This window comes from Lathyrus oleraceus, chromosome 3, assembly GCF_024323335.1.
Source record: "Lathyrus oleraceus cultivar Zhongwan6 chromosome 3, CAAS_Psat_ZW6_1.0, whole genome shotgun sequence".
Lineage (NCBI taxonomy): Eukaryota > Viridiplantae > Streptophyta > Magnoliopsida > Fabales > Fabaceae > Lathyrus > Lathyrus oleraceus.
The window spans coordinates 342,232,821-342,259,996 of record NC_066581.1 but is presented as its reverse complement, the minus strand read 5'-3'; the positions used below and the strand labels follow the sequence as shown (position 1 = coordinate 342,259,996).

The 27,176-nt window shown below is 37.9% G+C and overlaps 1 protein-coding gene across 2 annotated transcripts; it reads left to right on the top strand.

Moving 5' to 3' along the window:
* The first annotated feature begins 18,318 nt into the window (after nucleotides 1-18,318).
* LOC127127552 (uncharacterized) lies at nucleotides 18,319-23,952 on the top strand. 2 transcript variants are annotated; one of them, XM_051056760.1, is made up of 5 exons: nucleotides 18,329-18,764; nucleotides 22,498-22,554; nucleotides 22,637-22,743; nucleotides 23,043-23,141; nucleotides 23,218-23,952. In XM_051056760.1, exons 1-5 carry the CDS (start codon nucleotides 18,740-18,742, stop codon nucleotides 23,344-23,346), a joined length of 417 nt encoding a protein of 138 aa, XP_050912717.1. In that variant the 5' UTR covers nucleotides 18,329-18,739; the 3' UTR covers nucleotides 23,347-23,952. The 2 variants fall into 2 exon arrangements, 1 of the variants encoding a protein (XP_050912717.1); XR_007805369.1 differs by lacking the exons at nucleotides 22,498-22,554; nucleotides 22,637-22,743; nucleotides 23,043-23,141; nucleotides 23,218-23,952 and adding an exon at nucleotides 20,287-20,953 and having other exon boundaries at nucleotides 18,319-18,764.
* The last annotated feature ends 3,224 nt before the right edge of the window (nucleotides 23,953-27,176 follow it).

Below are 27,176 nucleotides of genomic sequence, written 5' to 3'. Positions count from 1 at the left end.
CAGATGGTCATCAAACTCTAGGATTAAATACTCATCACTTCGATCTGATCGAAGAGTTTTAATATTCTTACCTAGTTGTATTAATGTTATTAATAGGCATTTCAAGATCAAGGACATATAGTCCATTGTTCATTTGTGCAGTAGCATAGAATATATCATTCAAATAAATTGAGCAACAATTGTTCTTTATTATAAATGAAAAACCAAACTTGTCCAAACAAGCAATGGAAATAATATTCCTGCTAATTGCAGGTACATAATAACAGTTCCCTAACTGAATTATTAAACCACTAGGTAAAGTTAATACAAAAGTTCCTACGGCTAAAGCAGCAACCTTTGCTCCATAGCCAACTCGTAGGTCGACTTCACCTTTTGCCAAATCTCTACTTCTTTTCAGCCCCTGCACATTTGTATAAATGTGAGAACCGCATCCAGTATCTAATACCCATGATGCAGAAATAGATAAATTAATAACAAAAATACCTGAAGTTGAAGTCTCTACTCCATTCTTCTTATCTTCCAGGTACTTTGGGCAGTTCCTCTTCCAGTGTCCGGTCTTACCGCAATGGAAGCAGGTGCCTTCTTTTGCTATACCTCCACTAGGCTTCAAAGCAGCAGTGGGTCTGGGATTGGCAACTTCCTTGCCCTTCCCCTTATCACTCTGTTTAGTGGGCCTTTTGTTCTGTCTCTTTCCATTTCCGATCATCAGAATGGACTTCCCTTTTGACTTCAGATTCTGCTCGGCAGTTCTTAACATGGCGAGCAGTTCAGGAAGAGATTTGTCCATATCAATCATATTGAAATTTAGGACAAATTGACTGAAACTATCTGGCAACGATTGCAAGATCAAATCAGTTGCAAGTTCCTTTTCGAGGGGAAAACCCAATCTCTCAAGGTTTTCCACATACCCAATCATCTTGAGTACATGGGGACCTACAGGGGCTCCCTCAGCTAACTTGCTTTGAAAAAGGGCTTTTGAAACTTCAAACCTCTCATGCCTTGCTTGCTCTTGATAGAGCAACTTCAGGTGTTCGATCATATCGAACGCTGACATGTTCTCATGTTGCTTTTGCAATTCTGAGTTCATGGTAGCCAGCATGAGACACGCAGTTTCATTGGCATCATCGACATGCTTCTTATAAGCATCTCTTTCTGCCTTAGGTGCAGAACTAGGAGGTTCCTCTTCAGGAACAGGTGTCTCCAAGACATACAGCTTTTTATCATGTTTGAGGACAATCCTCAGGTTTCGGTGCCAATCCAGAAAATTTGTCCCAGACAATTTTTCCTTATCAAGGATTGATCGCAGGATGTTGTTAGAGGTGTTTGCTGTCATGGTAATCTACATAAGGATTAATGAAAATATAAGTATCATTGACATATTTAATTAGGCCTTTAATTAAACATGCTCCCACTATTTTACTCAAAACAAATGACCCTCATCATCTGATTCGGAGAATCCCGTTGGAAGATTTTCTAGTGGGTCGAGATCCATATTTCACTTCGTTCTAAGTCCGCGTAGGCGGATTACACAAAACTAGGTTATTTAGGTAGGAACTCCTTCCAATTGTATCTCATACAACTCTCGAATATTTCAATTGGGTGAATAACTCCTTATTCTAATCCATCATATGGATTATTCCCAACTCTTGCTTCTAAACATATATAATCTTATTATAATTTGTTTAGTTAAGTTTGACCCATTGTTTTAACAGTTGGATATTACAATTATCCCATCGCACCTTACTAATATATAGATCATGCACCTCGCGTAGGCGAAACCTACAATTTCCATTACTAGTCTTGATGAGTGTTAAAACTTGGAAAGCTTAAAACTTAATATTTAGTTTTGAGGGAATTGCAATTTTACTGATCTCACCGGCTTGTTTATCATATAAACCGTCTCTCACATGCATCAACATACATACACATGCATCAACATACATATAAACAAAATGAAAGAGTTATGGCCCCTAGCGCAATTGTTCTCCCAAGCCAATGAGAGAACCTAAGCTAACCTATAACGATCTAAGCTTCTCCAAGCAAGATCTTCAAGGTTGTCTTCCTTTGGCACTGACTTCTTTGCTTTCTTCATATCATTACATTACATTAAAGAAACTCGTTTTACATACGAGGGAGTGAGATGAGAAAAGAAGTTACATTTGGGAGATTAAGAGAGAGGCACGACACGCAAGTCGTATTTTAAAATCCAAAACAAAACAAAGGAAAACTAAGGCCATAACCGATCACCACAATAATAAAATTTTATTATTATTATTAATTCCTTTAATTAATCAAATTAAATTTCGACAACCGATCACACTACGCAGAGTTAGCCGGGGGTCCGCTGCCCGGACAGCGGGAACGGGTGTTCCGCTGCCCGGTCAGCGGACAGGGGTCAAGGGGGCAGCGCCCCTTGCGGGGTCTAAGGGGCAGCGCCCCGCTCGAAAATTTTAATGAACAATTCATTTAAAAATTGACGTCGTTTTTCGTATCAACACTTGATACTTCAAAGCACTTTTTCTAGCCGAACCGGTGAATTTTTCCTTGCGTTAACCGGTTAACCATATGCGTTAACCGGTTAACACTGTTTGAAAACATTTAGAAAACTCTTTTCTGCCTTGCGTTAACCGGTTAACCAAATGCGTTAACCGGTTAACACTGTTTGAAAATCTCAAAAATTTTATTTCGCATTCCGTTAACCGGTTAACCATATGCGTTAACCGGTTAACACTGTTCCAAAATTTTAAAAAAAAAAAAAATTATTTCGTATTACGTTAACCGGTTAACCATACGCGTTAACCGGTTAACACTGTTCGGAAAAGTGTTTAGGACGCACAACTCTTGTGCAATCAAACCCCAATCGCATAACTCTCTAACAACACAACCCTTGTGTCGTCACTAACCCTGATGCACCAATTTCAGACCATCAAATACGTCTCGATTGTTAATTCAGTATGATTGATCAACACGTCATTGCTTCACCATACTAATGTCGGATCAAGAAGCAAACGACCATTGATCGCTCAAAGGAAAACAATCATCGAGGTTTTTGAATGAATGAAACAAGAACACTATATCATATATAATGTATTTTGCATCAGGGTTACATATATCACATATATGTAACTTAATCGATCTCAATTTAACCTTTGATTCATTCTGTTTTAATCATATTATTACAGAACAAAAACAGTTATCAGATTCATGGTTTCGTAAGTGGCTCTGATACCACTGAAGGAGAATTGCCATCCAAGGCGCAGCGGAATATAAAAAATTTCTCCTTTAATGATCCTTACGAATGAGCATGATCAGTGATAGAATCGTTACCTCTTGTGGAGATTCAAACCTTTGGTGCAGATCTCTGACAATGATCAACCTTTGATACAGATCCACGGGGCGATCACGAACGTTGAACGATGACAACGTCTCTACTCAGTCCACACGAACGGATTCCTTCAATCGCAGTGCTAGCTGTTTGTGAGTGAAGGCTTTGAGTGAGAGAGAGAGAGATACGAAATTCCAACTCTTCAGTTGTGTTGTCTGGAGTATGAATGCTTCTACCCAAGGGGTTCTATTTATAGAACCACTTGTGTGGGCTTCAAGCCAAAAAGCCCACTTAAGTGCATTTTGGCCCATATCTCAGAATATGCCAAAATCACTTAAGTATTTGGTACTTTACCATATTTCGTATTCTTCTTAAGTACACCGTACCTTACGATGTTCCTTAATTATTCTATCTCTCATCAATCCGTCCTTTGTGTGTGACCCTATAGGTTTTCGCGGCGTTGGCAATTATATTAAATCATGCATTTAACATAATAAACAGTGAGCGGTATCTAGCAACACATCACTGCTACCCAAGTCACGAAAATGTCATGTGATCTGACAAAACCTCCTGTGATAATAATTATGTGTATAATTACCCCTTTGCCCTTATGTCTATATTGAACACAAGGTATAGACCGTGTCATCCTTGTCCAGTTCAATATTGGGCCCATAGACATTTATCCTGTTAAGCAGGATTGGCAAATTCCATCTAGGACACTCATGTCCCTCAGCATGCTTCGTGGAGTACCCATCAACTGTCTTTATGGTCATCCAGTTACGGATAACGTTTGATCAGTAATAAAGCACTCAACTCTACATCTAGGATCCATAGTGGTTTCAGGTCGAAGAGTGGTATACACTATCATCACCATGAGAATAACTTATGACACTTTGCATAACTTTCTATATAGTATTCTCATAGCGGGTCAATCCGGTATAAATATTACTCCTAATATTCATACCTATGTTTAAGACTTGATAACTCTTTATCCATGATCCATGAGATGTGATCATCAGTCTACAAACATAATAGTCTTAATGCTTTAATGTTATCCCACTTCACATTTAAAGCTCGACTACGGATACTTTAAGAATAGTGTCCTTATGTTTAATGTGTTCTCATGATTAAGTCACACTTAATACATTAAACGGACTATCTATTCTAGGGACTTTATTAATCAACCATAATAAAGAAAATGCCTTTTATTATTAATAAATAATTCGATACAAGTACCAAAAGTATTGGCCTCTAGGGCTTACACCAACATTAAGGCCCCACCATCAAAAACCTTGGTGACAATATACGGTCCATCATAGTTAGGAGTCCACTTGCCCTTGTGATCTGTCTGAGGAGGAAGGATCCTTTTCAACACCAAATCTCCGACCTGGAAGCATCGAGGACGCACTTTCTGATCAAAGGCTCTCTTCATCCGACTTTGATACAACTGCCCATGACAAATGGCTGCCATTCGTTTTTCTTCGATAAGACTCAACTCATTGAACCTTGTCTGAATCCATTCAGCTTCGTCTAACTTGACATCCAACAGGACTCTTAGAGAAGGAATTTCCACTTCAACAGGTAGAACTGCTTCCATACCATACACAAGGGAGTAAGGGGTTGCCCCCGGTCGATGTACGTACCGAAGTACGGTACCCATGCAAGGTGAAGGGTAACATCTCATGCCAATCTCTGTATGTAACGACCATCTTCTGCACAATCTTCTTTATGTTCTTATTTGCTGCCTCAACAGCGCCGTTCATCTTAGGGCGGTAAGGGGAAGAATTGTGATGCTGAATGTTGAAGCTCTGGCACAACTCCTTCATCATTTTGTTGTTGAGATTAGAACCATTATCAGTAATGATTCTTTCGGGAATCCCATAGCGACAAATGATTTCTTTCTTGATGAATCGGGCAACCACATGTCTGGTGACCTTCGCAAATGACGCTGCTTTGACCCACTTGGTGAAATAGTCGATGGCAACAAGGATGAAGCGATGCCCATTGGAAGCGGTCGGCTTAATCTTTCCAATCATATTGATGCCCCACATAGCGAAAGGCCATGGCGAAGACATCACATTCAAAGGATTCGGCGGCACATGCACCTTATCAGCATAAATCTGGCATTTATGGCACTTCCGAGCATATTTGAAACAATCAGATTCCATGGTCATCCAGTAATAACCTGCTCTCAACAATTTCTTAGCCATTGCATGTCCGCCGGCATGAGTACCGAAGGAGCCTTCATGAACTTCCTGCATTAACATGTCCGCTTCGTGTCTGTCCACGCATCTGAGCAAAACCATGTCGAAGTGCCTCTTATACATAACATCGTCTTTGTTCAAGAAGAAACTGCCTGCCAATCTTCTCAAAGTCTTTCTATCATTGTTGGATGCCCCTGCAGGGTACTCTTGATTCTTCAGAAAGCACTTGATGTCGTGATACCAGTGCTTGTCATCAACTACCAGTTCAGCAGCAAACACATACGCGGCCCTGTCGAGGCGCATCACATCGATCTTGGGAGAATGGTTCCAACGGATCACCGTGATCATTGAGGATAGAGTAGCAAGAGCATCTGCCATCTGGTTCTCATCACGAGGTATATGGTACAGCTTTACTGTTGTGAAGAAAGTCAACAGTCTTCTCGTGTAATCTCTGTAGGGGACCAGAGTAGGCTGGAGAGTGTTCCAATCACCATTCACTTGATTGATTACCAGAGTTGAATCTCCGAAGATGTCCAAAGTCTTGATTCTCAAATCAATGGTTTGCTCAATACCCAAGATACAGGCTTCATACTCAGCTTCATTATTGGTGCACTAGAAAGTCAGACGAGCGGTGAAAGGCATGTGGGCACCTTTCGGAGTTGTAATGACAGCAGCAATTCCACTTCCTCTGGCGTTGACGGCCCCATCAAACATTAAAGTCCACTTTTCGTCTGGATCAGGTCCCTCTTCAACAACTGGCTCTTCACAGTCTTTCATCTTGAGGAACATGATGTCTTCATCTGGAAAATCAAACTTCATCGGCTCATAATCTTCAACCGGCTGTTGAGCAAGATAGTCTGACAGAATACTCCCCTTGATGGCTTTCTGGGAAGTATACTGGATGTCGTACTCTATCAGTACCATTTGCCAACGAGTAACTCTTCCGGTGAGAGCTGGCTTCTCAAATATATACTTGACTGGATCCATTTTGGAGATCAGTAAGGTTGTGTGAGACAGCATGTATTGTCTCAATCGCTTAGCAGCCCATGCAAGTGCACAACATGTTTTTTCAAGCATTGAGATATCTCGACTCGCAATCTGTGAATTTCTTACTCAGGTAGTAGATGGCATGCTCTTTCCTACCTGTCTCGTCGCGTTGACCGAGAACACAACCCATGGAATTGTCTAGTACTGTCAAATACATAATCAGCGGTCTCCCTGGGACCGAAGGCACAAGGATAGGAGGATTCTGCAAATACTCTTTTATCTTCTCGAACGCCCTTTGACAATCATCATTCCACCTTTTAGCTTGATCTTTTCTCAACAATTTGAATATTGGCTCACACGTGGCTGTTAGGTGAGAGATGAACCTTGCAATGTAGTTCAACCTCCCTAAGAAACCACGGACCTGTTTCTCTGTTCTTGGCTCAGGCATTTCCTGTATCGCTTTCACTTTGGCCGGATCCACCTCAATCCCTTTTCCGCTAACAACAAAACCCAGTAGTTTTCCAGATCTCACCCCAAAAGTACACTTGTTCGGATTAAGCCTCAGCTTGAATTTCCTCAAACGCTCAAACAGTTTCTGCAAATTCACCAAATTTTCTTCTTCTGTCTGAGATTTGGCAATCATATCATCAACATAAACCTCAATTTCATGATGAATCATATCATGGAACAGAGTCACCATCGCTCGCTGATATGTTGCTCCGACATTTTTCAGACCAAACGGCATCACCTTGTAGCAGAAGGTACCCCATGGGGTTATGAATGTTGTCTTCTCCATGTCTTCTGGTGCCATCTTAATTTGATTATAGCCAGAAAAGCCATCCATGAAGGAGAATACCGAGAATTGATCTGTGTTATCCACCAAAACGTCAATGTGAGGTAATGAGAAATCATCTTTAGGACTAGCTCTGTTCAGATCCCGGTAGTCAACACACATCCGTACCTTTCCATCCTTCTTAGGTATTGGAACGATATTTGCAACCCATGGCGGATAATTTGTGACTGCTAGAAACCATGCATCCAACTGTTTTTGCACTTCTTCCTTTATCTTGACAGCCATCTCTGGTCTTGTTCTTCTGAGCTTCTGCTTGACCGGAGGACAACCTTCTTTGAGCGGCAAGCGATGTACCACGATGTCTGTGTCAATCCCTGGCATGTCCTGATAAGACCAAGCGAAGATGTCAACATACTCTTGCAGCAATTCAATCAACCCCTTCTTCACATTGTCTTCCAAAGCAGCCCCTATCTTGATTTCTCTCTTGGCGTCCTCAGTGCCGAGATTAATCACTTCAACAGACTCTTGATGCGGTTGAATGACCCTTTCCTCTTGTTTTAATAACCTGGTAAGTTCTTCAGGGAGTTCACAGTCTTCATCACCCTCTTCTTCAGCTTGAAAGATTGGATTTTCAAAGTCGAAGCGAGCCATAGCAGAACCGTTATCAATAGGATCCGGTGATGTGCATCTGCATGAGTGATGGTATGTGCTTATGAGTGTGAAAAAAAAAGTGGAAACTAAACAAAACATTGCCATTTTTTTTGAAAAACTGCAAAAATAGAAAGACAAGGAACGAAATATTTGAATGCAAAAAGACGTCCTTTATTTATGATAAAAAATGCAAGTGTCACATAGATGAGCCCTACAATGAGTCATTACGCCCTGGCGGAATGTAAGACTTGGATATGCATGAATAAACAAAGAAAATTACTCCTCCAGACAAGTGGCTTGGACAATCTCCTCAGAAGACCAATTGTTGAGAACTTCACCCGGGATCCTCGGACGCACCCAGTTATCGATGTCGCAATCACTATCCCCATCTTCATTGTTGACCGCAGAGACTAATTTGACTTCTCCTTCAACCATGTTAACGTTGGCTCTACCATGCTGGGGCATGGGATTGTTGACGACATTAGGAGCTGGTGCAAAGTTAACGGCCTTTGAATCAATGAGGTCCTGAACTATGTGCTTAAAAGCTTTGCAGTTCTCAATATTGTGGCCAGGTGCCCCAGAATGGAAGCTACACCTAGCGTTGGCGTCATAACCCACCGGAAGCCTACCAACGGGAGGAGCCAGAGTACGCAACTGCACAAGTTGTAGTTGTTGAAGACTAGAAAGCAACTGAGCGTACGACATTGGAAGAGTGTCGAAACGCCGGTCCATCGTCCTTGGCCTCGGTTGATAGGCGGGCCTGTTACCCGGTTGTTGTGGTTGGTACTGAGCTGATTGACGTTGTGGTTGTTGTTGTTGTAGTGGTGCTGCAGCTGGAATGATCACAGCCGCAACATACGGTTGCTGATGATAGTTCTGAAAGTTATTCCTCCGGTTATCCCTGTTCTGATAAGAAGATATGGCACTTGCATCCCCTTCTCTCCTCTTCTGTCCCTGAATGAACGGCTTCTTCACCCCTGATGAGGATCCATCTCCACTCTGGGTCTTGTATGTCCTCAGGTAATTCTCCACCCTCTCTCTGGTATAGACTACATCAGCAAAATTGGAGGCATTACAACCCACCAGGCGCTCCAAATAAGGTCCTGGCAGAGTGTTCATGAACATGTTAGCCATTTCCTTCTCCAACATAGGAGGTTGAACACGGGAAGCTGTTTCTCTCCAGCGTTTAGCGTATTCTCTAAAGCACTCATTGCTTTTAAGAGACAGATTTTGAAGTTGAGTTCTGTCCGGAGTCATGTCTGCATTATACTGATACTGCTTCACGAAAGCCTCAGCCAAATCCCTCCAGCAACGGATGTGGGCTCTGTCCAGCCTCATATACTATTCCAGGGATGCCCAAGCTAGGCTGTCCTGGAAAAAGTACATAAGCAACTTTTCGTCATCGGAGTATGCAACCATTTTACGGAAATAGGCTTGCACATGGGTCTTCAGGCAAGAGTTGCCATTGTATTTGTCAAATATCGGGACCTTGAATTTCGGTGGCACTCTCACACCTGGGACCAGCCCCAAGTCAGCAACATCTACTCCCAGAGGATTCTGTCCTTCCACTGCCTTCAACCTCTCTTCCAATCTTCTAAACATGGGGTCCACACCATGACCCATACCAAAGTCTTCCTGCAACAGGGGGAACTGATCGTCCTGATCATCATGAACGGGCTGTTGACCGGAGGTGACATGTAGGATTGGGATAGGCCCCGGTCCATTGGGTCCATTAGCCTCTCTAGCTGGAGGATCAGTCGCCGTCTCTGGTTGAGCAGGGGGATTCCTCTGTATCATTTGCCCGAGCTCTTGCTGTCCCTGAGCCACCCCTTGAACCACATCCATGAATTGATTCATGCGGATTTTCATCTCGGTGAACTTTGCCTGTAGGCTTTCCGTTACTCTCTGTTGGTTTCTGCGGGTACCGTACCGGTGAATGCCTGGGTCAGCTATCCTACTGATGGAACACCAAACAAACTGAGAACACTGTGGCGGTACCTGTTATGCAAGACATGCTAATGAATATGTAAATGCAATGACATGTTTATCAATTCCAAAGGTATTCTACCCCCTTGATTCCAGTCTCTCAATAGATAAACGATGTAAAAAAAAAGACTAAGTCGTTGATGAGAACCAAGAAAATTCCGACTAGAATCAAGTAGAAGATATAAACCCCACAGAAATGGATAAACATGTGTGAATGATTATGAATGCAAAATGATGTGATGCAAAATGATGTGAGTGCAGTGCAGTGGCATGGGAATCCGGATCGCTGTATCTGCTTGAACATCTGTCAGGTTGCACTGTCTGGAGAGAAATTAAGAGCACACCAAACAAAGGTCATGGGGTGGATCATGTTATCCTTAATATCAACCACCCATTTTGGTTGATTATGGTTTACACCTTATCAACACCCAAGTTTCATTGATATTAAGAATACCTGATCGGATCAACCATGAATCAAGGGTTTGTTGCAAGTCACGAGCATGGAGTTTAGGTTAAGAACCACCCAAAAGGAGTGTACTAAGGTTTAAACCTGCCAAACATGTTCTACAAAAGGTTCCCATAGTCATAATCCCATCTTTCAGATATTATCGGAGGAACGACTACTCGTATTCCAAAAATATTCTCAAGAGAGACTCTTATGAGTGTAGTATCGCGTAACAATCGTATCAAATCTTACACTTGAACGACTTTCGCACTACGTCCTACGAATAGGCCAAGATGGGTTTGGTAAACTAAGGTCCTCGGCTTCTAAGGTCTATATTGGAAAAAGTAATGTCTAACCACAACTTACTTGTGTGACATTATTGATCTCAACATGACCTCCACCAAGTGAATAGGCTTGCAAGTCAACTTGCTAAGGAATAACTCCACACAAGTCGACAAGACTATGCCATTCTCCTATCCTAAGTGCACTCGAGTTCGGGTATAGAACTCATCTCACAAAGATCACCAAGCAGCCATAGCCAGCCAACAGATACAACAATGATATGTACACAATGCAATAAGGTAAAGCAGGTAAATAAATAACTGCACAAAAGCATGAACACCCAATAAACAAACAAACTACAAAAGCTAGGAGGGACTCGCTTAGGGAAACCAGAGATTCTGGGTTCGGTCCCCAGCAGAGTCGCCAGCTGTCGCAACCTGAAAAATACAGTGTGCGAAAAACAACCGGCGAAAGAAAATGACAGAAGAGTCGCCACCGTGCGTTATTTATCCCAAAGGAGGGAAAGGAAACGCTCAAAGTAAACCTGAAAAGAGGAAAGGAAAAGACAAGGTCTCGCAACCAAATCTTGGGTTCGGGAGTCGGTTATGCGAAGGGAAGGTATTAGCACCCCTACGCACCCGTAGTACTCTACGGGATCCACTTTTGTAGTTCTTGTCTAAAGGGTGTGAGTTTATCTTGTGCTGTTTACTAAAAAAGGGGTTAAATGAAAATGACTCGCGCGGATGTCGCATTCACTGCATACGTATCTCATCTGAATATGAGAATCAGAGTCTTCGTAGCTCGGCTGACCTATGGGTTGGGGGGATGTGTGCTCGCTAAGACATCGCGTCTTATGCCTACGTATCTCATCTGGAATGAGAATCAGAGCAAGCCGTAGTTCGGCTAACTACGGGGTTAAGGATTATGTTTTAGGGGCGAACGACGTTACTACGCAATCTACCGGATGCTCGGCCTTTGGAGACTTACTCACCTGTAGTAGAAGGAGTAAACGTGTGTTTAGGAGAAGAAAAATCAATGAAGGGTTAGGGTTTGGGATGCTCATGCAAAAAGGCAGTCCTTGACGAAGGAACCGCGCTACCTGCGGGGATACGAGCACATACAAAACAAACATGTATAAAGTAAATGTGCCAACAAGGCAATCAGAATAAATCTCCCAAATGGTATCCCACAAGCAAAGTGGAATATCCAACGAGCTATCCCTGCAAAAGTCATGTGAGCCTTCACAAAAACTCAACAAAAGGGTTAGTGAAACAAGATAAGGATTAGGAGAAAACATGATATGACAAACGTAAGTCAGATTAGAGCAAAACAGTATGGTTTTTCATGGATAACAATATGGTTTCAGAAACCTCAAACCCTGTGGCATACACTTCAGAAATTAAACGATTAAGCATTCAAGGCATTATTTATACATTCATACATAATTATGAACCCGTGGACAAAAACCTAATGAAATTCATCCATCATACCTCAAACATTCAGAGTATTCAACTTCAAAGCACAAAGGTAATGGGAATAAGGGCAAACCTGATTGGAGAGATCAGTTGAAATCAAATGGCACGGCTGGATTTGCAAACCAATGTTAGGGTTTGCTGGAGCTGAAAGTGTGTGAGTCAGAATGAACCTTTCAGAGTTGCCTGGAGGTTGCTCTGAACTCTGTTAGCTCTTCTCTCACTATCTTTTTCCCTAGGGTTCTTCTCTCACTATCTTTTTCCCATACAGGGTAATAGGAATAGAATGCTTTTGTTTCACTGAAACTCTGAATTTATAACCTGATTTTTGTGGACCTGTGGGCTCAAATGAGAGAGGTCAAAGTCCAAGATTTTTTTTTTTTTTCATTTTTCGTTTTTTTTTTCGTTTTTTTTTTCAAAACACGTGGGTTTCACCTAGCGAGCATGAAAACTCATGAACAAATCTTTGCTCCTTCAAGATTAATGTTTTGACTGACGAATAGACCCCTGTTGGAAGTAACTCAAGTCTTTCCCTTGTGTTGACTGATCATCTAAATAGAGCCCACAAAGTGTCCTGAATGATGTTCAAGCTTCTTGGATCCGATTCCATTGCCATGATGAAATACAAATGCTAAATGACCTAAAAATGAATGCATGCATGAGGTGTAAAGTGTATGCTTCCCGGAAAAATGAAGGGTAAATTTTGGGGTATTACACCGAGCAAGTGCAAATGCAACATGTAAAGCAATTGAGTTGATAAATATAGTAGTACAATTGAAACCAAAAGTTAGTGAGAAAGTTAAAGAAGTGGTAGTTGAGAAGGAGCTAGAGTAAAATCACGAGTGAGAAAAATAGTGATGATGAAGTTAAGAGCTATACTCTCGATCAGTTCATTGATAAATTTTTTCCCTTAAGAAGAACTAAGAAATAGATCTTAACCGAGCCAAATCCAAATCTGTTGGATTACATCAAACCTCCATATCCTATTTTGAAGAAGAACAAAAAAAAGATATGGAAGTGGTTCAGTTTAAAAAGTTTATGGAAATGTTGAATAAAATCCAAGTGAACATTCCATTTTGTGAAGTTGTTGAACATATGCTTGTTTATGTGAAGTTCATGAAAGAGATCTTATCGGGAAAGCGTAAGTTGAAAAATGACGAGAACATCGCTTTAGAGGAAAAATGCAGTGTCATCATCCAAAGGAAGCTTCCACCCAAACTCACAGATCCAGGAAGGTTCACAATTCCTTGTTCCATTGGTTAACTAACTATTGGTCAAGCTTTGTGTGATTTAAGAGCAAACATAAATCTGACGTCATTGTCCATGATGAGAAAGCTAAAGTGTGGCAAACCAAATCCAATGCAGATGACCCTGACACTAGTTAATTGTTCGATTACATACCCACATGGGGTGCTTAAGGATGCCCTAGTGAGGGTTGAAGGATTACTATTTCCTATAGATTTTATGATCCTAAATATGCTAGAAGACTCTGAGACACCAATGATTATTGGAAGATGATGACTTCCCTTCATTGCATATATTTAGTAGAAGAATCTGAGCAAAACAAGTGAAAGTCGAGTAAATATGAGGAAGAATGACCAAATAATGAAGGAAAAATAAATAAGTGTGCAAATTGTGGACTTAGTGAAATATTGAGTGAAAAGGAGAAAAAAAAGAGTGAAGCTTCAAAAATAATTACATCCACCATCGCGCAACATCGCACACGCCATAGGGCATTAAAAGTTGCATCACGCGTGATGAAGGGTATCATGCGCGCGATGGTCAATTTTCTGACGCATTCTGGTCTATTCTGACGCTTTTAAAAGGGGATTTTTTGCACTTTCACCAGGGTTACTAAAATTGGAGATTAAAGCACAAATTATAGAGCACATGTGTTGATTTTTGGAGCATTTAAATTCATTGTATGCCACCTCTTTAAGGGACTTCTTATGTTATCTTTGTTTATCAACTGTGGTATTTTTAATTACACTATGAGTAGCTAGATTCTTCTAGGTTAGATTATGTTATGATGAACCTGTTTCTCAATTGTTGGATTCTATGTTGATTTGACCACTGTATGAATCTATTGATTTATAATATTATTCAATTGCTTCTTATTCGTAATGCTCTTTATGTGAGATACTCTTTTAATCTGATTTTGGGCACATAGGGAATACTGACCATTAGTCTATGTGTTGGATCTAAGGTAATTGTTGTACTTACGTTGGTTGAATATGGATAGGAGACCTCGAGTAGTGGCATAGGGAATTAACGTTCTATACATCGCCTAACCCTACTTAAGTTGGAAGACTAGGAATAGAAAGCTTTGAGTAGTGGTTAGTAGGTTATTTCGTGAGGGATCGACTATAACGGTTTTGTTAATTCACCATATGGTTATAGTGATTAGATAATTCATACAGGGAATCAAACATCAATAAGAGAAGAATATGGGATTCTACAACACAACCTGACCGCTTTCGTGACATTGTTTTCTCGTTTATTTACTTTTCACACTGAAGCTCGAAAACCCCCCATTTTACTAGTTTTTATAAATTGCACATATTTTGTCTTGCTTGGAGGAAGTCCTAGTGGATTCGATCTTTTTATTACTTCGACATTATCAGTACACTTGCCGAGGAGTCATCAAGTTTTTGACGCCGTTGCCGCGGCTGTTGATTTTTCAAAAAGGCGACGTTTGTGCAATTGATTTTATTTTAATTTCTTGTTTATCATAGTGCTACTGAGGTATTTTCTGTTTGTGTATGTGCAGTTCAGGATCACCATTAATTCCATTGGATCCAGAAATTGAAAGAATCGCACGTTCTCTCAGAAAAGCAGTAGAGAAGCAACTTTGGACGAAGGAGTACCAGAAGAAGAGAAACTATCAAGTTCTTCTGACTCTGAAGAAGAAGTCATGACAGCTGCACAACCCCTAACTACGGTGGACTACTGTAAACGGACCGATGAAGGACATGTTTCTAGGTTTTTTTTACCGGTAGACCCTGCTAATTTGATATTAAAATTTTTGTACTTTCAGGTTTAAGAGAAAATTCGTTCAACGGGAACACGATTAAAGACCCATGGGCGCATATTGCACCCTTCTATGAAACAACTTCAATGTGCAAACCTACTGATGTCACTGGACACCAAGTTAAATTGAGGTTGTTTGAGTTCTTACTAATTGGAAGAGAGAAAGATTGGTTGCTTTGCCTTCCGAATGGAACAATCCAGACTTTGAAGGAATTGGAGGATAAATTCCTTGAAATATTTTTTATTACTACTCAGTTTACCGAGTGCCAAGCATAAATTATTAATTTTAAGCAGCAGTAAATTGAGCCAGTTTATGACGCTTGGGAAAGATTTAAGCTTTTTGTTGCACAGATGCCCAAATCACAACATGAATAATATGGAGCAGATACAAAATTTAATCAAAGGTCTCAAGAGTCAAACTCACATGTTATTGGATTCTTTCGTGGGAGGTATTATTCTCCAAATTACTGAACCACAAGTAAAATACCTCATTGATAAGATGTGTATGAATAAGTAGCATTCAAAAAGTGAAAGGTCAGTCAAGCTAGAAACTGTGGGCACGCCTAAAGGTACCTCTTGATACCCATACTGCTCTTTTTGTTCAAATTGAATTGTTGAATAAAAAGCTAGTTGAAGGTAACTTAGGTAGAGCTAACATGAGCCAGGTATAAACACTTAGGTGTGATTTATGTGGAGGCGAACATGCGAATGGAAGGTGTCTGTTGGAAGGGACAAGTGAGAAAGTCCAATTTGCAAGTTTTCAAAAGAACAATCAGTATTCCAACACATATAATTTGGGTTGGAAAGATCACCCAAATTTCTGTTGGAATAATAATCAGAATTCAAATGCCAGCCAAGGGATGCAACAAAGCCAACAAGCTCTGTTTCAAAGGAAGCCATCACAGTTGGAAGAGACTTTGCAAAATTTCATTAAAGTTACTCAAAGTAGCTTTGAGCAGGTAAGTAGGAACCATAAAATTGTAGTTTTGGATGAAGCTCCAAATTCAATCATTCATTTAGATGTAGATATCCAACTACAAGATCTTAAACAAAATACACCTAGCAACAAGAATGATAAAAGAGGAGAAATAAATGAAGTATTGGATGATATTTATGTCTTGTTCGATACTATTAAACTGGAGAAAATATGGAATAAAAACCTTCAATTCTTGAAAGTGACAGAATTCCTACTAAACAAAAAGAAGAAGAAGGATAATGTGTTTTTTGTGTCATATATGATGCCCTAACATAAAAATTGAAAGGTCAAGCTAATGATGGAAAAGAAGTGATGGATGTGAGGCAACCCATCAATTAAAACCAATTTTTGTTTTTCATAATTTACTTTATTTTTATACAAGACCGTCCAAAAGAGGAAATAGTTATTCAAGCATGACCCTTTTATGATGATCTATGCCTTCTTTAATAAACGAGTTTGTAGCTATGTTTTTTTTTAGATTTGCAAGTTTAGCACTTTAGCATTGAATAGATGATCCAAAAGAAACTTGATCATCATAATATCAACTAGCAACTTTAAGGCGAAGGATGAGAAAAGAATCAATGAACTTGTTCTCAACCTACATATACATCATCTAGTAGGGTATCACGCTTGTGATAAACACTTTTTCTAGGATTTTCTGACGTGGTCTGGTCCATTCTGACGCCTTTAAAAGGGGATTTTCTACACCTTCACAAGGATTACAATTTAGAGAGAGTAAAACACGATTCTGAGAGTACAGGTGGCAACTTTTAGAGAACTTGAAGCCATTGAAGGCCATCACTTCAAGGGATTTCATATGTTATCTTTATTTATCAATTATGGTATTTTTAATTGCATTATGATTAGCTAAGATCCTCTAGGTTAGATTGTGTTATGATGGATCTATTTCTATATTGTTGGATTCTATGTTGATTTGAATATTGTATGAACCTTTTGATCTATAATGCCATTCAATTGCTTATTGCTCTTAATGCTTTATGTGAGATACTCTTTTAATCTGATCTTGGGCACATAGGGAATACTGACCATTAGTCGATGTGTTGGACCTAGGGAAATTGTTGTACTTACGCTAGTTGAATATGAATAGGAGACCCCGAGTAGTGGCGTAGAGACTTAACGTCCTATACATCGCCTAACCATGCTTACGCTGGCGAACTAGGGACAAAAAGCTCTGAGTACTGGTTAGTGAGTTATTTCGTGAGTGAACGACTATAACGAGTTTGTTAATTCGCCATGGTGTTGTAGTGATAAGACCATTCATACAAGGCGTCAAACATCAACAATAGAGGAATATGGGATTCTATAATATAACCTGACCGCTTTTCGTGATATTGTTTACTCGTTTATTTCCTTATCACACTGAAACTCAAAAACCCCATTTTTACTAGTTTTCAATACATTACACACATTTTGTCTTGCTTGAAGGCAATCCCTGTGGAATCGATCTTTTTATTACTTCAACATTATCAGTACACTTATCGAGAAGTCATCATTGCTCAGTAGTGAAATAGTATTGATGCCTAGAGTATTTAGAGTCTTGAGTATGAAGTATTGAGTTGTCTTGAGATCCAGTGTAGTGCAAGTACAAAGGTCTAATCCAATCAAGTGATCAATAGGCTTATGATCACTTGTTTGGATAGGGGAAGTAGGAAATGATATAGATAAGTGATTAATTGATCAAAGATGACTTTGATCAACAAATCGAAGGGTGATGATCATGCTAAAGGTATTTCAACCACATGGATTTGATTAAGGACTAAAGCATAAAGAAATTGGAATTATCATGAAAACCTAACTTCTAATGAATCAATTGAACATTAAGAGAGAGAGAGAACTAAACATCCAATTAAATCCTAATTAAAACTAACACGTATTATATTTTTATTATTTTTTCAAGAATTTCTAAAGTGTAAAAAATTGATTTTTATGTGTACTTTACTAATTAAAAGGAAGTGCCAAAAGAAATAAAAATAAACAAAATAAAATTAAATAAAAAGGACAAATAATGTTGTAGGGTGTACTGGACCAGAGGGGAGTAAGTTAAGCAAAAGGCACTGGGCGTTGCTTCAACAGTCCAGAGGGAGGTGTGCATAGTGAATGAAAGTTGTATAGAGGCAAACCATGGGCTTAATGGATTGTGAAGCCCACACGAGCAAGGAAAAGGGAGGGTTTGCATCAGATTCATTCAATTCACTCCTCATGTTCGTTCTAGCCTCTCCTTCTCAAATCTCCTTCACCGGATTATTGCTCCGCCACATTGGAGGCAGCACAGTCAGTCCAAACCACCAAATAACGGACTCAAACTAATCCTCTCCACACGCTCCTTCTTAACCTCATATCAAGTCAACTTAAAACCTAACTAAATTTCACAATCAAAACCAAAAGTATACGAACCCTAACCAATGAAACCAAAATTAAATTGAAACAAAGAGGAATCAAGCCATTCCACCTTGGGGGTTTGATTCCCCTCAATGAAGTCTACAAGATGGTAAATAAATTGAAGCAAACAGAGCAAGAACGACCAAACTTCAAGGCGGAGATTTATCTTAAATCGTTGCAACCTGAAGATGATGGAGACGAAGAAAACCAGAGGTAAGCACAACTTAATCCTTCAACCTTTTCTTTTGCATTGAAATTATTCTCCTTCTTCTTAAAACGCTTAGTTCGTAGGTTGTGATTTATGCGATTTGTTGTTGAATGCGCGTGTAAGAGGAGAGTGATGGAGAGATGAAGGTAGTTGCAGAGAGTGATTCAGGGTGAGTGGAATTGAGAGAATCTGAATTACTGGAAGGAGATTTAAGAGTGATTTTTGGAATGTGATTCTGCAGAAAATGATCGGTCCATGATTGAAGGAGATTGAAGATTATATAGAGAGTGATGATGTAACTAACTCGGGAAAGCTATGGGGCAGGGGTGGTTGAAGGTTAGGGCATTGTTTCTGTTAATGGTTTTCATGAAGAAGTTTGTTAATACTTTTAACTCTGTTAAGTTCTGTTAGATTAGGTGCAATTAGAAAATAGAATTGGAGTGTTAGTTTTGATGCTTTGAATTGTTTGGCTGATTTTTATTTCAAGTGTTTATGAATGAAATTAGTTATGGGTGCAGTTAGTTCATTGGGTTTGAAGTTAGTTATGGTGAGAATTAACAGTTAGGTTAGTGATATGCTGGAAACTAGGGGCTTTTAGAGTGAATTGAAGTTAGTCATGGTTAGTGAATTGAATTCAGAAGATTGCAGTCAATGTTTAGAATTGTGGTACTTGATAGGTTACATTAGTTGATGTATGATATTAGTTAAAGTTAGCCACTGCATTGTTTTTGAAGGTTAGTGAATTAGATTAGTGAAGAAGATTAGGACAATTAAGGTGAGTTAGTAAAGTGGGATGACTTTGGATAGTATGCTTGTGGCTGTTGCATTTGAAACCGGTTGAGTAAGTGATATGAGGACATATATTGAAATGAGATATTTTATGTTGAATTGGATTGTTAGGAGTTATTGTGAAATAGGATAGCCGAATCATTTATGTTAAATTCAAAAGAATACAGTTAAGACTATTAGTGACTGAAACAGAAGTTAGTGAGTTGAATTGTTATGGAAAGTTATCTTGAGGAAAACCTTGAATTGAGATGAATTAAGTTATGTTGACATTGAGTTGGCTTAGGAATTGTATGATTCAAGTGGAGTGGAACTTTGATGTCAATGAATCATTTGAAGTTAGAAATGAATTGGAAATTTGGAATGTTAAAGTGATGACTATTAATAGTTGTTAATAGAAAGAGTTGTGAGTTTGTTTGTTTTAATTAAAAAAAGTCATGAAACTTGCTTGATATGGAAGTTAATAAGTTGGTTAGAACTACTTTGAATGCTAGATTTGTTAAGTTGTGGAATTAGTTGGATTGTGACTGAGCATTTGCTATGGTTAGTAATAAACAGTAAAAAAGAAAAGAAGTTAGTTAATAGTGCAAGTTGAATAAAAAATAGTAATTTAGAAGTTATGTGAATTTGGAACTGGAACTGTTTTAAGTTTCCAGGTATGAAGAGTTTGGTAATCAGTTTTACGAGATATATAACATAGAGTTTCTTAGCTTTGTCTGACAAAATTATCATATTTTGCAGATTATGGTGAATGGAATTAAGATGCAGTCGGGTGCACATGTACAACATAAATACCAAGTTGCTCCATAAATGTGCAAACTTTAGAGGCAAGGGCCCTTCCACTTTTGGCATCCTCTTCATCATATTCATTTATGCTAAGAACCTCTCCATCATAAGTTACATCACTCACATCCTTATCCACAAAAGTAGCGTCACATTTTAAAGAGGTCGATCCACCTTGATTGGAAGTAACAACATCAGAATTTCCTTAAAACCCAATCAATTTGAGCAATGAAATTGGAATATGACTTCGCCACATGTATGTCAATAAAGCATTATCAAGTAATAACAATGAAAAGTTGTTACTGGGTTGAAAAGGAGTTGTCATGAAATTGGATTGACCTATGCACAAGTGTAACTGGTTAGTGTTAGGGATTGCCATGAAATTATGCAGGCTTTGAATTAAATGCCACTGTCATGAGAAGTTGTATGAGTTGTTAGCATGAGTTGTGTAAGGACCATCAATGGATAGTTAACTGCCATGTGAATTTTAATTATGGAATGTTAGCACTAATGTTTGGAATGGTATGTTGCATGATTTTGATGTGAGGTTAGTTAAAAATTGGTTACAATATATGTGGACTATTGGAATGTTATGTGATATAAAAATTGGGAATGATATGTGAAATTAGTTTGTGTTGAATGCTTGGGTGGAATTTGAAGTGTATTAAAATAGGTCGAAATGTATTGGATGTTTGATGTGAAAAAGAGTTAATTAGTGACTAGCTTGTGAATGAATTGTTCACTATTGAAATAATATGGCTACTTGAACTGGTGTAATGAATGGGTTAAGTTTGAACTGAGTTTGTCATTGTTATGGAATTGAAATGAGTTGTCAAATTAAAACGAATTGTTGTCATGGATTGGCTTATGAATGAATAAGAAGTAGGATAGGATTTAGGATAGGTAGTTGACTTTGGGGAGCTGTTTGATCAAAAAGTCAATACTTGATCAAAAGTCAATCGTAGGTCAACAGTGTAATTTTTTGTTTAATCTTGATTTTGAACCCTTTGTAATGGAATGTTGAATGTTCTTAGTAATAAAATGGTGTTTGAAATGAATTATGTCTCGTGTTCTAATAAAAATAGTTTCCTTTTGAAGCTTGGTTTGAATATTTCAAATAGTACTTGAATATGCATTTGAATTGCAATGTCTTATCTTGAATCCACACCAAATGACCAATGAACTAGTGGATTGAATAAGTGCATAAAGAGATTAGCCAGTCAAAGTCCATTTCTCCTAGTTGCCCAAGCAAAAAATACAATCCATAATCAATTCCAATGCCATAATGCAATCCATAGTAACCAAAGTCCAAGAATTAGGATTTTACAAAGATTATAGCCTAAGAGATGCACATCCCAGGTCAAGGGATCACCAAGATTCCATAGGTTTCATCCTCAGAGGAACCCTAGCTCAATGTTAGGCATAAATAACAAGGACCTTTAAATTAATGATGCTTGTTTGAAAATGAAACGGTAAATGAATATCTTATGACGGATGATTAGGACATGTGAATATTTATATGAAATGAGCCATGAGTCAGATGAAAAGTAGAAAGAAGTAGGGAAAATTTTGGGGTATGACACCCCATTGTAGTGCTTTTAGTATATTACCATTGCATTTAAAAAGAACCATTTCCCATTTCCATTTTAACATGTTGAAAATTTCCAAAAGTTGTGCGATTTATCAGATTTTTCGAGCCAATTACCGCATTTTTACAAGTTGGATTTTTACTGGAAATTTACGTTTTATATCGGATTTTTCATAAAAACATGCATTTTTACCGAATTTTTTAAATGTCTAGTAAAAGTTCATATTTTTCATGCATTTTTACCGAATATTTTGAAAAATCTAATTAAACAACATGCATATTTTCCAGATATTTTAAAAAATCCGCTAAAAATGCATACAAGCATATCAAATATTTTAAAATATCGGGTAGAAGAAAATTTTGAGTTGGTAACCAGATTTTTCAAAAATCTAGATAGTCATGTTGATTTCTAGATTTTTTAGAAATATGGTAGTTCATATTTCAGATAATGAGACATTTAGATCATGGCAAGGAGAGGTGTATATATATGTCATTTTGAACTTGTTTTTATTTATTATCGATATGTTGAAAATAACTGATGTTTTTTCCTTTATTTGTTGCAAAATCACCTATTGCTGAAGGTGCCCACCCATGGGGAAAAGCTGAAGAAGTTCTCAGATGTCCCGATACCTCTGGAGGTCAGGGACATTTTCGATAATTACAGTCTCCTTTGATTGTTAGATTATTCCATAACCATGCTTGATGCTCCACTATTGTCAGGTTTTGTTGAGAGATGGCATAAGGAGACACCCACCTTTCATCTTTCACTCAGTGATATGACGATTACTTTGGATGATGTCTCCTCCCTGATCCATCTCCTCTTCCAAGTAATTTCTTCACTGCTCATCTTATTAACCAGAAGCTTCCATGTCTTACTGATATACAATAATTAGGGGTTATTGAGGTGTAGATGAGAAAGGAGTTTAAGGTTAATAGGGGTGCTTACTTTTGCCTATATTGGCTATTGGATAGGTATACGGAGTTGGTAGGGCAATATATGTATGAGGCATCCGTTACGGTATACATGTTACACCTTGTAAGATGTACTATCTTAGCGGATAATTCTCATGAATATATTGATGTGAGGTATATATCTTTGTTTACTGATCTTAACCATGTTAACTAGGCATGGAGGTGTGTTGCATTGACTGTACTATATTCTGCACTTGGAGAGGCGATTGTCCTTGAGACGAGGCAAATTTTCGGTTATATGAGTCTATTTCAGGTATTAAAATTTATTATGTCTTATTAATTTAGTTATTATTTACGACACTTCTTGATTTTCCTATGTTTTTGTGCAGTGTTGGATATACAAACATTTCTTATCCATTTATGACAGGCGGGTTAGTCCTACCACAGCTGGCTTTGCACGAGCTAAGATATTGAAGGCCATACGTTCACACTTAGGCAGTCTTCTGGAGTACAGGTGAAGAGTCAATGTGATGACCATATATGATGTTATCTGGACACTCTACACAAACCATATAGTGCATCGGGAGTTTGACAACACTTCCCTTTTTTATGATTATCAATGGTGGGAAACCTTAGTGGCTAGAAACTTACTTGAGAGGTGTCAGCTCCAATTTGGGTATGTCCAGGACATCTCACGACTAGTCCGTGTTGTGCCATCTTAGGGAATTGATAGGTAGTTTATGTCTAACATTGTTAGTTGTTCCTGTTCTATTATATATCATGCAGTGGAGGTTTAAGCCCTTAGGTAGCGTGTGGATGGTTAGTTAGAGTGGTACCTTATTTTATAACATCGTCACATTATCCCACTCGTTGAGCATGTAGATGATGTTGGATCTTTTGATGCTAGGGGTCATTCTGATGACTTGCCACCACCTCCACTCGGTATCAATGACCATCAACAACTACAGAGGATCACACTTTTTTCAGATAACTGCATGGGTTTGGCAAACTCAGGTGGTGAAAGGTATGATTTGACACTGCAAATAGCACACATATCTCGTGGGGAACATGTGTAGATTTTATTATTTTGTATTATTCATATATTATTTGTATATTACTGACATTTTAACTTAACAATTATAAGATAACACTTTATCGCTTTCATTATTACAGGATTAACATAACTTCACACATGAAAATTAACATAACTTAAAAAAGACAATTACATAACTTATCAAAAAAATAAAATATATTAAAACATAGACACTACTAGATAATTATGAACATTTCAACATCTTGATTATATTGTCAACAGATCTAGCAATTGTAATATAAAACTCGATCAATCCCTTTGTTGGCCTAAGGAGATATGTTCTCCATACGCTGCTCAAATCTTCATTAGTTTTCAACTTAATATTGTTGTATTTTACATTTCCTTTAGTATCAATCCATGGTGCACGAAAATCGATCTTACCCACTTTTATGTTCTCGGTGCTGGGCAATAGATTATCCAATAAGGACCTCAAAAAAGCGAGACTAGTGGTGTCCTCGAGGAGCATAAAATTAACACAAGGTTTCACGCAGTTGAGGGACACAACTTCCATAAATGGATATTGAGACATTCTAAGATGTTTTTAACAACATATGATCCATATTTATACAAGTTGGGATTCATTATGGACCACACACATCAGTATATGGAATAACATATGTAAAAAACTGTTGGCAAAATCTCAATTGTGGAAATTTAAATTTTCGAATATTTTGTAGTCCAACAAAATATTTGATAAATGCATATTCTTTTTAAAAAACAAGTGATTTTATACTACTGGATTTTTAAACATTTTAGGAAAAACTAGTAATCTATGTTTTTTAATATAAAAAATTGATATATTTTTTCACGCACCAATTTCTTTTTTTATAAAAATTGATAAAAAGGCGTAGAATAGCCTACCAAAATTTTACATTCTTAACAAATTTTTAGAATATACTACTAGACCTTTCGTGCGCTATTTTTAACTAAAAAAATGACAAGAGTATTTGGGCTGTAAATTTTTGGATATTTGGTCGGCCCAGTATGTATATATATATATATATATATATATATATATATATATATATATATATATATATATATATATATATATATATATATATATATATATATATATATATATATATATATATATATATTGTCACGGCGGGAAAAATACAAAGTCACCACCATCTTTCATTCGTTCCTAAGGAACAAATGAAATAATGAGAAAACCTAAAAGGTAAGGATAAGGCGTTACAGTTAGGATGTCAGTTAAGTGAGGGGAAGATACTACCACCCCTTACCTCCCTTTTACTCAATGGGAACCTTCTCTAATTTTAAGGATTAAAGGTTTGTTTGCTAAAAGAATAAAATAACATAAAAGAGGGGGGAGGGGTGCATTCTTAGTTATAGGGGAATACAGGGTGTGTGCATAGTAAAGGGAACTTGGGCCCAACCCAAAGAAACCCTAATAAATCCAAAAAGAAAAAGGTAAAATAATAATAATAAAAATAATAATAAAAAAAAGTCATATAGTTTGGTAGGGTGGCGGTACTCCATTTAGCACCATTGATCATATTTTTTTGAAGCTTCAAAAGTAACAAGTAATATATTGACACGTGGCCATGGGTTTAATAGGAAAAAAATAAAAAGCTCAGAACCAACACATTCTCTCTTGTTTTCCTCTTTTCTCTCTATCAAACAAACACTTCATGAAAGAAATCTCTTATCCTCTCTCTCAATCTCCTACTGTTTCTCTCATGTGTATTTATTTCTTCTTCTCTCACACAAATTTAATAGCACACAATATAATATAACCACAACAATCAACGATAATGGATCCAACCATAAACATTCAACAACACTTTCAATTTTAAAATCAAAACAAAAAATGAAACCATGTATGTTGCTATGCGAAAATTGACTCAATGACACAGAGTCGCCACCAGATATTATTTATTCCTATATTAAGAGGAAATGGGAAATAGTCGATAAAACCCTCTAAAGAAAAATGAAATGGAAAAGGATTGGTCTCACAACCAAATATGGGTTTGGAAGTTGGTTATGCAAGGGAAAATTATTAGCACCCCTCACATCCATGGTACTCCATGGGAACCATTTATCTTATCTACGTGCGTGGGTATTTATCTTAAAGTGTATTATTAGGGAAAAAAAGGGAAAGAATGAGATGGGTTTTTTATTATTGTGCTCGCCAAGGATTGGGGCCCTTGTATCTACATATCGTCATTGGGGGATGAAAAATCAGACCTCTGTAGTTCGGAGTAGAAAATGTTTATGCGTTGGTTGTTTTTACCTTGAAAAGGGGTTTTCGGAGTGATGCCCTAAGGCGCAAAAATAAGTTTGATGAATTGATGTTTGTCTTATGGTTTTTGAAAAGAGATTGTTTTTTATTAGAATTGCACTAAAGACTATGGGCAGAGGCGAATATTTTAGACAAACAAGCTAAGTGTCTTCTGTCCAAAATACTCAGAGTAAGGGTAGGAAATCTCCATCCTTACTCATTCTCCACCAATTAAGGCTTGTGGTGCATAATTCTAATCGTATTTTTATTGTACTTTGAGTTTGATCGAGAAAATGCCACTTGATGTTGGATCAAGGGTTTATTGCTTATCGATTTTTAAATGGTGATATACATTGATATTTATAAGGAAATAAATGCGAGAAATAAATGAGTCTCATTGTAATGTAGCCCAAGAGAAAGCCTTGTGTATGCAAAGTGACATATGCTAACAAGTGGATAATAGGATTAAAATCATGTATCCCTATGTCATTCTTACAATAAAATATTGTAAGTTACAGATGAAAATCCAAGTCAGAGCAAAGGGTCAAGAATTAGGGCAAGGTCCAAATGCATGGGTCCTAATGAATCCTCTAAGTCCAACAATAGGTCACAGATGAATGCAGTTTTTTGTCTTTTGATTTTATCATGTTTTGGTTCTTTTTAATTATGCAATGATAATACATGACAGTAAAGGTAAAGATGCATGAGATATATACAATGATAATGCATATGAGCATAGGGTGCTTGGAAATAAAATGATAATAAAGTAAATTGACAAGAAGATAAATCACAAGATAGTAAATTAAGTTAACAAGTCTATGGTTATTGATAATAGTTAGTGGTTAGAAGTCAAAATGCACAAGGTAACTACATAGGGATTATCTATCCACAAGTCAAAGGACCCAAAATATGGCGCGTCGAGGGATAACCTATCATTGATGCAAAGTATTGAAGCTGCTTCATGATTATCTATCAATAGATTTGGATCAAAGAAGGTTATAAAAACCTCA